Consider the following 13,346-nt stretch of genomic DNA (forward strand, 5'->3'; position numbering starts at 1 on the left):
TCAATTATATCAGTTTGTATTATGTGACCAAGGGAAAGGATCCTGCTATTGGTAGCCCCACCATAACCAAATGGAATGAAAAAAGTAAGTTGCTCAAAGGAAGAGATTTGGGGAGACAAAAATGTCTTATTATGGAACATAAGAAAGAGTAAGGAATCAGAGATCACAAAAGATGGGGAACAAATTTGGAGGAGAGTATGATTTAGGCTCTAGAAATGTCAAAACAGGTTTCTGTGAAACATCTGATTTGGTCAGGGTGCCAGCAGAAAACAGACGGGACACTAAAATGGGGTGATTGAGGAGAGCTGAATAAAGGGACTAAGGTCAACAATGGGGCAGGGTTAAGGGAAACCAACAATGGATGAAGCCTTCAAGGACTAGTAACAATGGGGAGTCATTACCACCCTAGGCCTTCAGGAATAAGGGGAGAGAGTGGTTACTAAATCTCAGAAAGAGCAGCTGTAAATACAGGAAAGAGCCACCTAAGAGAGCTGAAGCCTTCAGTAGAAGGTCTACCTGAAGCAACTCTGCAAGGAGGAACAGAGGAAATAAATATCATGATTCTGCTTTCTTCTCATCTGCCAAGTCTTCTGCTGGTGCCTCCCATTCACTGAACCTAACCAGAAGCCAGAGAACAAGAAAACACATGGCTACAGCCCATACAAGGCACAGAATCTCCCAGAGCAGAGCTGGGTGGTAAAGATAATGTATCTGGAGAGACCCCCTTTTCTGCGTGTTGCTTCGGTGGCATAAAGAACCCAAAATGATCACAGAATTGCCTCAAGATTTCAATTTAAACAGAACCAAGATCGTGTTCCCTGGAAGAAGCATTTCTTCCTTAGGCACTGAGACCTCTAAACTCATCAAATTCAAGGTCACAAAGCAAGGGAAACAAAAAATGCCTTCAGTGCGTCAACTGGCATCATTCTCAGTGGTGTAAGTCCCACTTCGATCCCTTGATTTCTTGACCTGTGCATCCTATGGGGGAGAAAGCACCATATACCGTTAGGTTTAAGGCACATACTGTATCTCCTAAAACGGTACCTAACCTCACAGAAAGTTACCACCCAGCTGATCCTATAACCAAGCCTTTGGCAAACCATTAAGTCTATCAAGCAAACTGTCTCTGGATAATGGGGCACATGGTAAAACAACTGATTTCCATGAGTGTGAGCCAACTGCTGCAATTCCTTTACTTCCTTCACTGTCAGAGACAACATATATCACTGTACAGGATATCACAGTGATGAATTAGGCGTTCTGCAAGTCCATGAACATGGATGCTGGCAGACACGTGGTAGGCAAGAAAGACAAATCCACACCTGTAATACACATCTATCCCTAAGAAGACAAACTGTTGTCCTTCGCATGATGGAAGGCATCTAATATAATCACTTGGCCAAGTGGCACCCCTAGGGAATGGTGTCATTTTAGCTCAGCACTGGCCTCTTGAAGTTCACCACTCAGCAGAGGCAACAGCGTCATCCTTGCTAAGGGGAGATCCATCTTTCTGAGCTCACACACAGGCTCAATCGCCACTATCATGATTGTTTTGTTCATGGGCCTATTGAGCAAGCACCGAGGTAGTGACTGGGGAAAATTGCTGACTGACATCCACAGAATGGGTTATCTTATTTATCTGCTTGTGAAAACAATATCCATAATGGATGCTTTCTTGTAGGCATTTACATGGGATATATATATATATATCATCAACTCTGTACTCATTTTAATTGTCTACAAATCTGTCCTTGCAACATTCTTGTCACCAATCTTTGATTCTTATTCTTTCCAACTCCAGCTGGTTAAGTCTAAGACTCTGGAGCAGGTTTAAGTTGTAGTCCAAGTCACTCTGCCACTCAGTCTCTACAATCTAGCAAAGGGAACATTCCACTTTAGAAGGTTGCTGTACATTTATAATTTTACATTTATACAATTTATAATTTTATGGGCCACGTAACAGATGGGCAGTTTCACATGCATAGAAACTCTATGTTCTATGTTCAGGCATTCTACCAGTAGCAAACAAGAGCTACTTTTCAAATGGATAAGAGATGTTAGAAGCCTCTAACTCCAAACCCTTAGTGCATGTGACTCTTCTTTTGGAGCATCACAGAGCACCTCTACCACTAACACTTCCAATCTATTGGGATTTGCTAGGTCATAGATGAAATGGCAGTAACTTGGATTATGACTTGGACCTGCTCCAAAGTCCTTTCTCCAGTCTCCACTCAAAACTCATTGCCTTACAGGTTTACTCAGTAAATGGGACAGAGAAGCACACCCAAATGTGATGTTTTGTCCCCCAAATCCAAACAGATCCAATAAATATCATGCCTCCTTCTTAATTAGGGGTAGTCTAAAGTGAAGAAACTTGTCTGTCACTTTAGAGAGGCAGGGTGACCTAAATCACCGTATGCATGTCGAAGGCATGTAAGGTTCACAATACTTCCTGATCTCACTTGGTCCAGTTATTTCATCAGTGTAATGGATCACTCTGATCCTCTGTGAGACATGAACATGATCAAGATCCATCAGAATTATGATAGAGAATACGTGAGTTGATAGCCCTGAAGTAAAACAATGAAAGTATACTGCTGTCCCTGTAACGTGAAGGCAAACTAATTTTGATTACTTTGCATATAGGGATGAGGGAAAACATTTGTTAACAGCATGCCAGGGCCAGGTGTTGCTTTCCTCCAATATAGAACTACATTTGGAATCACACTGAGATTGGTTATGACCAAGACCATTGCTCATGACAATTTCAGTTGTTCAGTCATACCATTAATCTGATTCCCCAGGGATTCCTTTTGGTTTACTATCTTGGTATATGTTTTAGGTGCAGGGGGAGGGGAGGAGGCAGATGAGTACAATTCTAGGTTTGTGCTTGACTTTTCCAAAACTAAGAGCCGTCCCTCCATTGGCCAAGGGATGAATGAAAGTTAATTCACCAGCTACTAAGTATTATCTAGTCCCATTCTACATTCTGGGAGTGGGATAAAAACCCAAGGATGGGAGCCAGCATTCCACACTACCCACTGATGACTCAATCCAAGATAGCATCTGACTTCCATAAGCTCCTGTTTTGATCATAGTCAATGGCCTCAGGTTTCCACGCGGTCAAGAACTGAGGCACAATTTACAGTGTATACTTGTAGCCTAGTTGTAATATTCTTCAGTGAGTTGCAATTTGCAAGGTGGTTTGAAGGACAAAATGCAATAAGTGTTACTTTTAAACTAAATGGTTTGTAAGAGTTTAGAATACAATTCCAGTAATAAGTTTGTTATGGATACTTACCCTTCTAAAATTAGAGCCAATCTGATTTCCTCTTGGAGATTTTTCTTGTCATGTGCAGTTTTGATGAGACGGTTGACTAAGGTGCCAAGGGACAGAAATGTAACATCAACTAGGCCAACTGGACCCTCTCTTCAGGTTTCTGACTCCAGAATAATGCCCGAAAGAAATAAAGGGGGCTTCCCTGGTGGTGCAGTGGTTAAGAATCCGCCTGCCAATGCAGAGGACACGGGTTCCAGCCCTGGTCTGGGAAGATCCCACATGCCGCAGAGCAACAAAGCCCGTGCGCCACAACTACTGAGCCTGTGCTCTGGAGCCCACGAGCCACAACCACTGAAGCCTGTGCGCCTAGAGCCCGTGCTCTGCAACGAGAAGCCACCGCAATGAGAAGCCCGCGCACAGCAATGGAGAGTAGCCACCGCTCAATGCAACTAAAGAAAGCCAGCGCAACAAAGACCCAATGCAGCCAAAAATAAATAAATTTATTTAAAAAAGAAATAATGGGGACTGTCTCTCAGCTCTTCCATTGATAACTGTGAAGATGCCCTGGTTTCTTCATCTTACAAACCTAGTCTTTTTCTTCTAGCCTGTGAAGCACTCAATTATGCTCCAATAAATATCTTCTGCTTTAGTTAGCTTGAGTCAGTCTCCTACATGCAACCAAAAAACTAACTGAAAACAGGTAGGAATTGGGGCAGCTCTGTGACCTTGGCGCCGACTCCATGAACGTTTTCCAAAGCTTAGTGCTTTACCTTAGTGTATCTCTGTGTCATTTGATTCAAGTTCTCTAAAAAGAAATGACTGGAGGAATTCCCTGGCAGCCCAGTGGTTAGGACGCTTTGCTCTCACTGCCAAGGGCCCAGGTTCCATCCCTGGTTGGGGAGCTAAGATCCTGCATGCCACAAGGCACGGCCAAAAATATATATATATGATTGGTTCCATTTACTCTATCATTTGTCCATCCCTTTTCAATAGTGCTTGGGGAAATTCTTTTATGATTCATGTGCAAAAGCAGCCAAACCATAACTTACTTTCTCCACAGCCTGGAGTAAGCTAAAGAAAGACTAATCTACAATTAGAATAAAATACTAGGTGAAACACCTGGAAAAGTTATTATTTCTTGATCCTTAGCAAAAATATCCTAGAATGTAACCCTTGACAGATCCACATGACAACTTTACAGATAACAAAACCACAAGCAGATGGGATGCAGCAGAGTAAAACAAACCTTCTCCTTACAAGTAACAGCACAAAAGTCCGAAGAATTTTAGCTGTAGAGTACTCCGGATTATGGGTATGTCATATGGTCGTACACGTACACACACACACACACACACACACACACACACCCCTACCTTCCTGTATCAAAAAATCTTGCTTTAGCTCTTCTTTTCCCTGGGATCAAAAATGTGCTTTATAGAAGCTTCTCAGCCCAAACCTCACATCTCCTCCTCCTTCCCCAACATCGGAACTCATCCTCTTGTCACAGGCAGTTTCCCTCCTGATTCCACCTTTCTACTGAAATACAGCACCACTATCTCCAAACTTAGCACTCTTTCCCTCTCCAAGATCCAGTCAGTGAGTGTTCTGAAGCCAATTTTACCTAATTTATTGTTTGAGGGGGAAACTATTATATCCTTTCTACAAATGAGGAAATTGAAGAAACAGAGTAAACTTGTCCAAGGTCACTAGCTAGTAAGAAATTTAAACTCCTACTTCCGACTCTAGAATCCATGTTTTTAACCACTATTCTACATTTTCTTGTTCTTGTCCTAATTTTGTTTCCAAATTAAATTTTGGGAGTATTTTGCAGATTTCAGGTAAAGAAAAATTAGCATTTTGATTGAAACTGCCTTATATAATTACTTTACAACACTTTTATCACATAAACCAGGAGTGTGAACATGTTTAATGAGCCAAGCTGTTTCACCCCTGCTTGCAAACTTAAAGAGTAGTGATCGTATCTTGCCCTTATTTCAGGGAGTGGTCAGTGCATACCGGTTTAATGTACGGTCTCTATCTTCAATTAACCCCCTTCTTCACTGGCTGAACCCACAAATATACCTGAAGTTCTCTGGTCTCAGCCATACCTCCCACACTCCTTGATACTCCTTCTCAAGGGTCCTGGCTTACAGAGCTGACTGTGGCATGGCATTAACTTGACCCCTGACTCATTTTGACTCACGTATCCCAAAACACATACTCAGTTTCCCTTCCCTGTTGCTGAATTCCGGCCCAAAGTGCTATCAACAACAAAATAGCTTTTGGTTTTTCCAGAGGAAGACCGTTAACAGTGAAAATTTTAAAACTCTGTACAGATTGTTTGGTTCTGGTTCTACTCCCAAACTGCTGATGTTATTTCCAATCTTAACTGAGTCCTCCCACAATTCCTTCTCAGCCCATTTTTGGTCCCACATTTCAGTCTCTAGTCCTCATCTCTCACTAATAATCCTTTGAAACAAAGCTCAAGTACCCCAGCTCAAGTACCCCCAGCCCTCACCTACACACCCAAAACAAAACTTGCAATTAGATGTGTTCCTGTTTGGGCCTTCTGGTGACCTGTATACACACAAATAGCATTGGGTTGGCCCAAAAGTTCATTCGGGTTTTTCCCTAACACCCTTAGGAAATATTTAGAATACAACGAGATGGCCTGTAAGCTTAGAGTCTAGTGAGGAACACAGGCATTACTCTTTATACCCTGATGCAAAGTCAATTAAACAGCTTAGGAAAACAAAGGCTCAGAAAACCACCGTAAAACCAAGCCAGAGGGTGGGGAAGCAAATTACGAAGGGACACGCTCTTGAGCCCATAAAACAGAAGGCGGCCTAGTACAGTGAGAAAGCATGGATTAGGGGTCAGAAACCTAATTTCCAGCCCTACCCCTACCAGTTGCCTCCTGTAGTCTTGGAAAAGTCACTATTTTTTTCCTTATGAATTTATTTATTTTTGGCTGTATTGAGTCCTCGCTGCTGTGTGTGGGCTTTCTCTAGTTGCGACGAGCAGGGCCTACTCCTCATTGCGGTGCACGGGCTTCTCATTGCAGTGGATTCTCTTGTTGCAGAGCATGGGCTCTAGGCACACGGGCTTACTTGCTCCATGGCATGTAGGATCTTCCCGGACCAGGGCACGAACCCGTGTCCCCTGCGTTGGCAGGCAGATTCTTGACCACCATGCCACCAGGGAAGACTGAAAAGTCACTATTTTTTGAGCCACAAAAATATTTACTGGGCTTCCCTGGTGGCGCAGTGGTTGGGAGTCCGCCTGCCGATACAGGGGACACGGGTTCATGCCCTGGTCCGGGAAGATCCCACATGCCACGGAGCGGCTGGGCCCGTGAGCCATGGCCGCTGAGCCTGCGCGTCTGGAACCTGTGCTCCACAACGGGAGAGGCCACAACAGTGAGAGGCCCGCGTATCACAAAACAAACAAACAAACAAACAAAAATTTACTATTTCAACAGCCTTCTAATTGGTCTCTATGTCCCCCACCCACTCCTCTTAAACTACCATTAAAAAAACAACTAAGTCTAGGCATATCAGCTCTGGAGCCAAGAATGCATGGGTTGAAATCCCAGCTTCATCATCTACAAGTTCTATAACTTTGTCATGTGTAAATGAGAGTATTATCTACACTTCATTAAGTTGTTGTGGTATTAAATGATACTCCATGCTTAGAATACTCGGGGCTCAACAAATGTTAAACGTCACCTTACCACTTTTAAAATTCTAGTAATTCTCCATTGCCTACAGAATCACACCCAAATTCCCAAAGTTACACAAAAGCCTTCAAATAAGACTCCAAATTAGTAATCCCAGCTCCCATCATATACTCCATTCTACTACCACGCATTACGCGGGAAACTAAGCAGAGAAGTTAAGAAACTTAACATACACCATACAACTACCTAGGCAGTTTGGCTGAGTTGGTGCTTCTTAACCGCAGGCACCCAATGCTTATTCAACTCCCTATGTGGATCCAAAATCCCATTCCTGCAGGCCTGTGTCAAGCATTTCTACAAGGTCAATGCGTGGTCAGACAAAACACCAAAAGTTAATAGGCAGTGTATGTCATCCTACCTTCAAAATATTAAAATACATATATTAACTGTGATTTTAAAACAGTTTGCATTTCTTGAACCAATGTATCTCAAAGAAATCTAACTGGCAAGAACAGACTTAGGCTCATATTTTTATGTCATGTATCATGTGACTATTGAAAAAAACTGAATTATGATAACCCATCTCAGCATAAAATTAAAACAAAAATTAAAAGAATTTTAGTATCCAAGTCCTTTTTTAGAAAGCAAGTTAATGCAATTCAAATAAGAACGTCTAACTAATAGAATTAACAACAAACCAAAGTAATTTTGTTACATAAATTAACCCATTTATTATAGGCTAGCAACGTATCAAATGGTGGCGCTTCTACTGGTCCTTCAATTCCTTCAGTCTTCTGATGGCAGACTTTACTGTGACGGCAGAAGTGGTGCTGGAAAGAAAAACAAATTTGGTTCCAAAACTAGTTAACATGTAGAATGGCAAATGAGAAATGTGCCTCATTTTTACATTACAATCTTAATGATGATGATGGCATCTATTAACAGCCACGTCTTCAGAACCTGAAGAATTAGGCAATCTCATGCATCCGATTTCTCAGACAGTAGAGCATGAAATTAACATGAAGGAATGACTACAAGAGGCTGATGAAACTCATTAAAAGAGAACGAACAGAATGTCAGAAGAAACTAATAAATTATAAGATGGTATGGTGAGTATCAAGAAAACAATGACTAAGGCAGTAAAGCAGACTACAGCACATTGTGGAAAAGACAGAAGAATGTTTTGCCACAACACTCAGGAACTGCACCCGAAAAACATACACCCACCCACCCCCACCACGTGGTAGATGAAGGCTAATTTAACCATCACAGCCAAGAGAGCAACCAACTCCCCACTTCCCCTTTCTTTCTCACAGACACTCCCACAGGTGCTTATATGTATATCCACATTATCATTTCAACGTTCTCCAATGTTTTACGTTGCTTCCATTTTAAATTTAACAAAAATTAACAACTTCAACTACATTAGCCAACTCACTTAACTATATGTAAGTGACTAGTGTATTGGACAGCACAAGTCCACACACTAGCTAGAGGAAAAACATGTCAACCTTCAGGGTCAGCAATGAATTCCAAGGTTAGCGGCCTTCAAGAGTGTCCTGAGTTTCCAGAAACGGATAAACTCAAGAGTCCACACAATCAATAACCAGCACAGAGGTTTATCACAGCAATAAATATCACCTGGCCCTTGTCAGTCACAAAGCTGAAGAAGTCCAACCAATACTGTTTAGAGTGGCAAAGGCGTGGTGGCCCAGATGGCCTCAATACACATACAGTAATAAGCCAACTGACCTCTTAATTTTTATAAAAACAGCCTGCCACACAAGTGTTCAGCAGTCAGCCCAACTAACAGACCTGTTAAACAAACTAGCCCATCCAGCAACAAACCTGGAATTTCGACATGCTCCAAACACTTCCAAATACCATAAAAAAATGGACTCACTTGTAGGTCCACGCACCACCAGCTACCGTTTTCATGCAGGAACCACAGTGCCAAATGCCCACAGCTCGTCTCTTCATTTTGGTCTGTAAAAGACAATCAATTTTTCCTATGACCAAAGAAAAGCCTTTTATATAATAAACATCCAGGAGTCTAAATTACAGAAAACTAAAGCTGGTGTATTTTATGTGGCTATTCATGTTTTTTTCTAATTTCAAGTTCGCTGGTGCGAAATTTGCATTCACCATGGTGACACTGCCAGGGATGTGAAAGACCCTTCCCTCCCCCCAAAACAAGCATTGCCATAACAGTACTTTTGCACACAATAAACATACAAATATTTAACAGAAATCTCTAGCAACATCAGTAGACAAAACTTACAGAACATGTCCCACAAAGCAGGTTTGGTTTCGGCTGGGGCTGCCAAATAATTTTTCCCCCTTTAGCTTTCAAATAGTTTTCTTTAAATGAAAAGCGTTTGACAAAACCTGAAATTATAAACAATACTCTTATCTCATAACTGGTCACCGATGGTATGTGCAACTCTAACCGCTCAACAACTTAGAACCAGCAAACCATTTATAAACTTCCTTCAAGAGAGGGCTCACTTCAGAAGGAAACCTTCCCTCCCTCTCCCCCCGCCGCCCCAGAGCCCATCTTACCTTGCCACAGAAGGAGCAAGTGTACTTGGCGTGCTGGCTGATTTCAATTTTCTTCACCATTTTCCTCAGGGAGGCACCATAACGGGTCCCGTATTTGCCCACGATTCCGACCTTCTTGGTGCGTTTCGCCTGTTAAGAATGAGATAAGAGAGAAACCAGCGATATTAGGACCCAGAAACGGGGACTTCGCCCCTCCACCAAGTCCCGGGGCCTCCATACGCCATTCTTCCACCCACCCAGCCCCCGCCTGTCACGTAGCTCCCCCCATTCCACCCCATCCCGGTAAAACCAGGACCGACGGTGGGCCCGGTGCTCCGAGGGCACCCAGTTAACCCGGCCGGACGCGCCAGCGCCCCCGCCAAGCTCCCCCGCCCGTCCGCTCCAGGCTGCGTCCGAAAGGAGCGGCGAGGGCACGGAGGCCGGGGACACGGCACAGAGCGGGCGAGCAAGTGAGGTAGGTTAGGGCGAAGAAACAAAGAAAAAAAAGGGCAGATGCAAGCGGATACACACCTAGGCCTCACCCGGGACCAACACTCACCATGACGCCGCAGCCTAGGTCCAAGCCGAGAGAGGAAGTGCTCAATTGCGCAGGCGCGGTTTTAGGCGGCCAAGCGGAAGTGGAGGGCTGGGAGGCCCAGCTAGGAACTGAACTCTATGGTGCGGAGGTTTTTTTCGCTCCCGGTGCCTCCCGGAGGGTGTGGCTGGACGCTTCTGAGACAGGTTTACTCTTTCACAAGTTGTAGCAACAAACTGTGTAGCAGAAGCACTTTCACACATCGACATTATCTGACACATATCTCACGAAATCCTGCAAAGCAGGTACGATTTCCGTCATTTTTATGGACAAGATTCAGAATTTAAGTGACTTGCTCACTGGCGCTTGGCTTAGAGAAGGGCTTAGATCTTACGATTCCAAATCTCATTGCTTTCTACAGGATGCCTTCTAAAAGCGGCAGGCCCTGTGCAGGGGGCCGGCACAGAGATGACTAAAGACCAAGGCTCCACTCATAAGTTACAGTCCAGCCAGAGGAAGCCATATGACCACATTAACAAGTTATAAAACCGATCAGAGCTCTGAAGGAAGGAAGATGGTTCCACCGGATCCTAAAACGGAAGAGCCTTGGGTTCCCTGAGGAAAGTCAGATCCGAAGGCTGGGGAGGAGTGAACAGTCACCACATAAGTCTTTCAGCTTCTTCCTCCATCTCAGTCCTGAGGGCTTACCTCCTGCTTCATTTCAGAATCCACTCCCACGGCCTCATCCTCAGCTGTCAGGTCCCTGCCTGAAACCTTAGGCCCCAGCATCTCACTCTTGAACCACATCTATTATCTTTCCTTCCAGCTCCTTCATAAGGGTCAGCAGAGAAGAGCTAGGTTTCTGATTAAGGCCAGGAAGTGAAGGGTATGTTCAAATAAAGAGGCTGGGAACATGCAGAACACGCTCTTGAAAGTTTTGCTGCCTTTTCTCAGAAGATGGTTACGCCCGAGGAGAGGAAGCTCTGAGAATTTTGAAATAAAAGTGTAAGGGAGGACCCATGATTTAGGAGCTAAGAAAGACCGTGAGGGCCGAAAGGCATTGTGGGATTACTTGACCTTGTTTCCAGTCAGAATTCAGGTTAAAAAATGGCTTCAGTTCACAAATGATTGTGCATGTGTTCATGGCTCCTCACAAGTATATTAAAATTCTACAAGCCACCCGGCTGCAGCAGACAATTAACCACCAATCCTCACTATTCAATATGGGCAGGGAAATTAAAAACTGGTTCTCTAGTTTGTTCTCTTGGATCCCACAAGGTATAAAAAACTTTCTGGCAGGAGGTTTTCATTTTCTTATAACCCTTTTCTTTTCAGCCATACTGATTTATGCTATATTTCGTCTAGTACTCTTTTGTTTTCCCTACTGTTGTAAACCTGTGACTAAGACTTTTTGGTCCAAGGAGACCTGGGACCAACAGGTCCGACCTTCCACTCTAATAATAGAGAAACATTTTAAACTTTAATCCTGAGATTAACAAAAATATACACCCAAAAAGAATGGCTTCTTGGTAGGGGTGACATCGCCTCCCCGTCTGGTCAACAGGTAAAGAAGCCCTCCCAGAGTTAACCTGGTTCCTTCCCTTTCTAGGCCCTTTAAGGCTGTTGTTGTTCTTCTCTTTTTGGCCCGTGTTTGTTTAACCTTCTGGTTAAGTTTGTGTCTTCTGGGCTCCAACAGTTTGAAGTAAGGCTCATGATGGCTCAAGGAATTCAACCCATTCCAGCAGAGAGTGGCCCAGGTCCCTACAGGTCCTTGGAACAGTCAGCGAGGGACTTCTACACCTCTAGGGTAGGCTAGGGTTTGTGGCCCCTGTCCAGCAGGAAGAAGTTTCAGAAGAAGAGACCTTCGGCCCCTTACCCCTTAAGAATAAGGGTGCAGGGCTTCCCTGTTGGCGCAGTGGTTGAGAGTACGCCTGCTGATGCAGGGGACACGGGTTTGCGCCCCGGTCCGGGAAGATCCCACATGCCGCAGGGTGGCTGGGCCCATGAGCCATGGCCACTGAGCCTGCACATCCGGAGCCTGTGCTCCGCAACGGGAGAGGCCACAACAGTGAGAGGCCCGCGTACCGCAAAAAAGAAAAGAAAAAAAAAGAATAAGGGTGTAGAATCTCTCCGGGGGAATGAGACAGGCTGCGACCTGGGACCCTTTGCTGCTGCGCTTGCACCTGGACACACCTCTCCTCCAGCAACAAAATACAAAGAAACTGTATGGGACTAAAAACAACTGCGTGCATGACCAGGTGGGGCAAATTCTGGACAAAAGATACAAAAGACCAGTAAAGCACAACTGCCATTTTTGAAGAGCCAGGAGCAAAAACTGGGTGAAGGGAGAAAAGGCAGGGTACTGAGCATGCCCCCTGCACTCAACACCACCAGAGGAGTGGGCAAAACATCTAAGCCGCCCCTCCGGCCGGACCCCTGGACACACCCCCACCCTCGCCCCATATAAGGAACCTGCTCTCCCCACCCCTGCAGTTCCAGAGCAAGCAAGGAAACCTGTTGTTAGTTCTCACTCCTTGCTGCAGCAGGGGCCACAGTAAAACCTTACCTGACAAACACACACACACACACACACACACACACACACACACACACACACACACACCTTGCAGACAGTTACATACTTCGAATTTCATACGGTTACGATCTTTCAACCCTTCAAGATTTGAGTACAGGATGGGTAGAGTTGTTACCGACCAGGGTTCTTGGCCTCCTTAATCAATAGAAATTGATCAGAGGCCAGACAAGAAATTCAGGCAAGGCTTTATTGGGGCCCCTGCTGCAGCAGGGGGGAGCGAGAACAAACAACAGGTTCCCTTGCTTGCTTGCTCCCTGAGGGGGAGCCAGCTGGTTCCTCTTATGGGGTGCGGGTAGGGGTGTGTCCAGGGGCCGGGAGGAGGGGTGGCTTAGAAGGTGTTGTGTGCAGGCGCATGTGCAGTACCCTGCTTTTGCTCCTGGCTCTTCAAAAGTAGCAGTTGGGTTTTTTGGTCTCTTTGTATCTTTTGTGCAGAATTTGCCCCAGCTGCGCATGCACGCAGTTATTTTTAGTTCCATATAGTTTCTCTGTATTTTGTTTTCCAGATGCAAGCACTGCAGCAAAGGGCCCCAGGTCCTAGCCTGTCTCACTGGGGCTCAAAGCAGCAGAAGTGATAACAATAATGCCAGCTGGCATGTTCTGGAAGGTACCATATGGTGGGCACTGTTCTGAGTATTTTACATGGATGTTCACATTTACTTTTCACTATGATCCTTTGAGATAGGAAGAATCATTATCTTCATCATTAGGATAAAGA

At 44.5% G+C, this 13,346-nt stretch overlaps 1 protein-coding gene across 1 annotated transcript; it reads right to left on the minus strand.

Annotated features, from left to right (window-relative positions):
• Positions 1-7,665: 7,665 nt before the first annotated feature.
• On the minus strand, positions 7,666-10,145 carry RPL37A (ribosomal protein L37a). The gene is made up of 4 exons (XM_060106561.1): positions 10,060-10,145; positions 9,522-9,650; positions 8,863-8,945; positions 7,666-7,789 (listed from the first exon to the last, which is right to left on the minus strand). Exons 1-4 carry the CDS (start codon positions 10,060-10,062, stop codon positions 7,726-7,728), a joined length of 279 nt encoding a protein of 92 aa, XP_059962544.1. The 5' UTR covers positions 10,063-10,145; the 3' UTR covers positions 7,666-7,725.
• Between the last annotated feature and the right edge of the window lie 3,201 nt (positions 10,146-13,346).

This window comes from Mesoplodon densirostris, chromosome 8, assembly GCF_025265405.1.
Source record: "Mesoplodon densirostris isolate mMesDen1 chromosome 8, mMesDen1 primary haplotype, whole genome shotgun sequence".
NCBI classification, from domain to species: domain Eukaryota; kingdom Metazoa; phylum Chordata; class Mammalia; order Artiodactyla; family Ziphiidae; genus Mesoplodon; species Mesoplodon densirostris.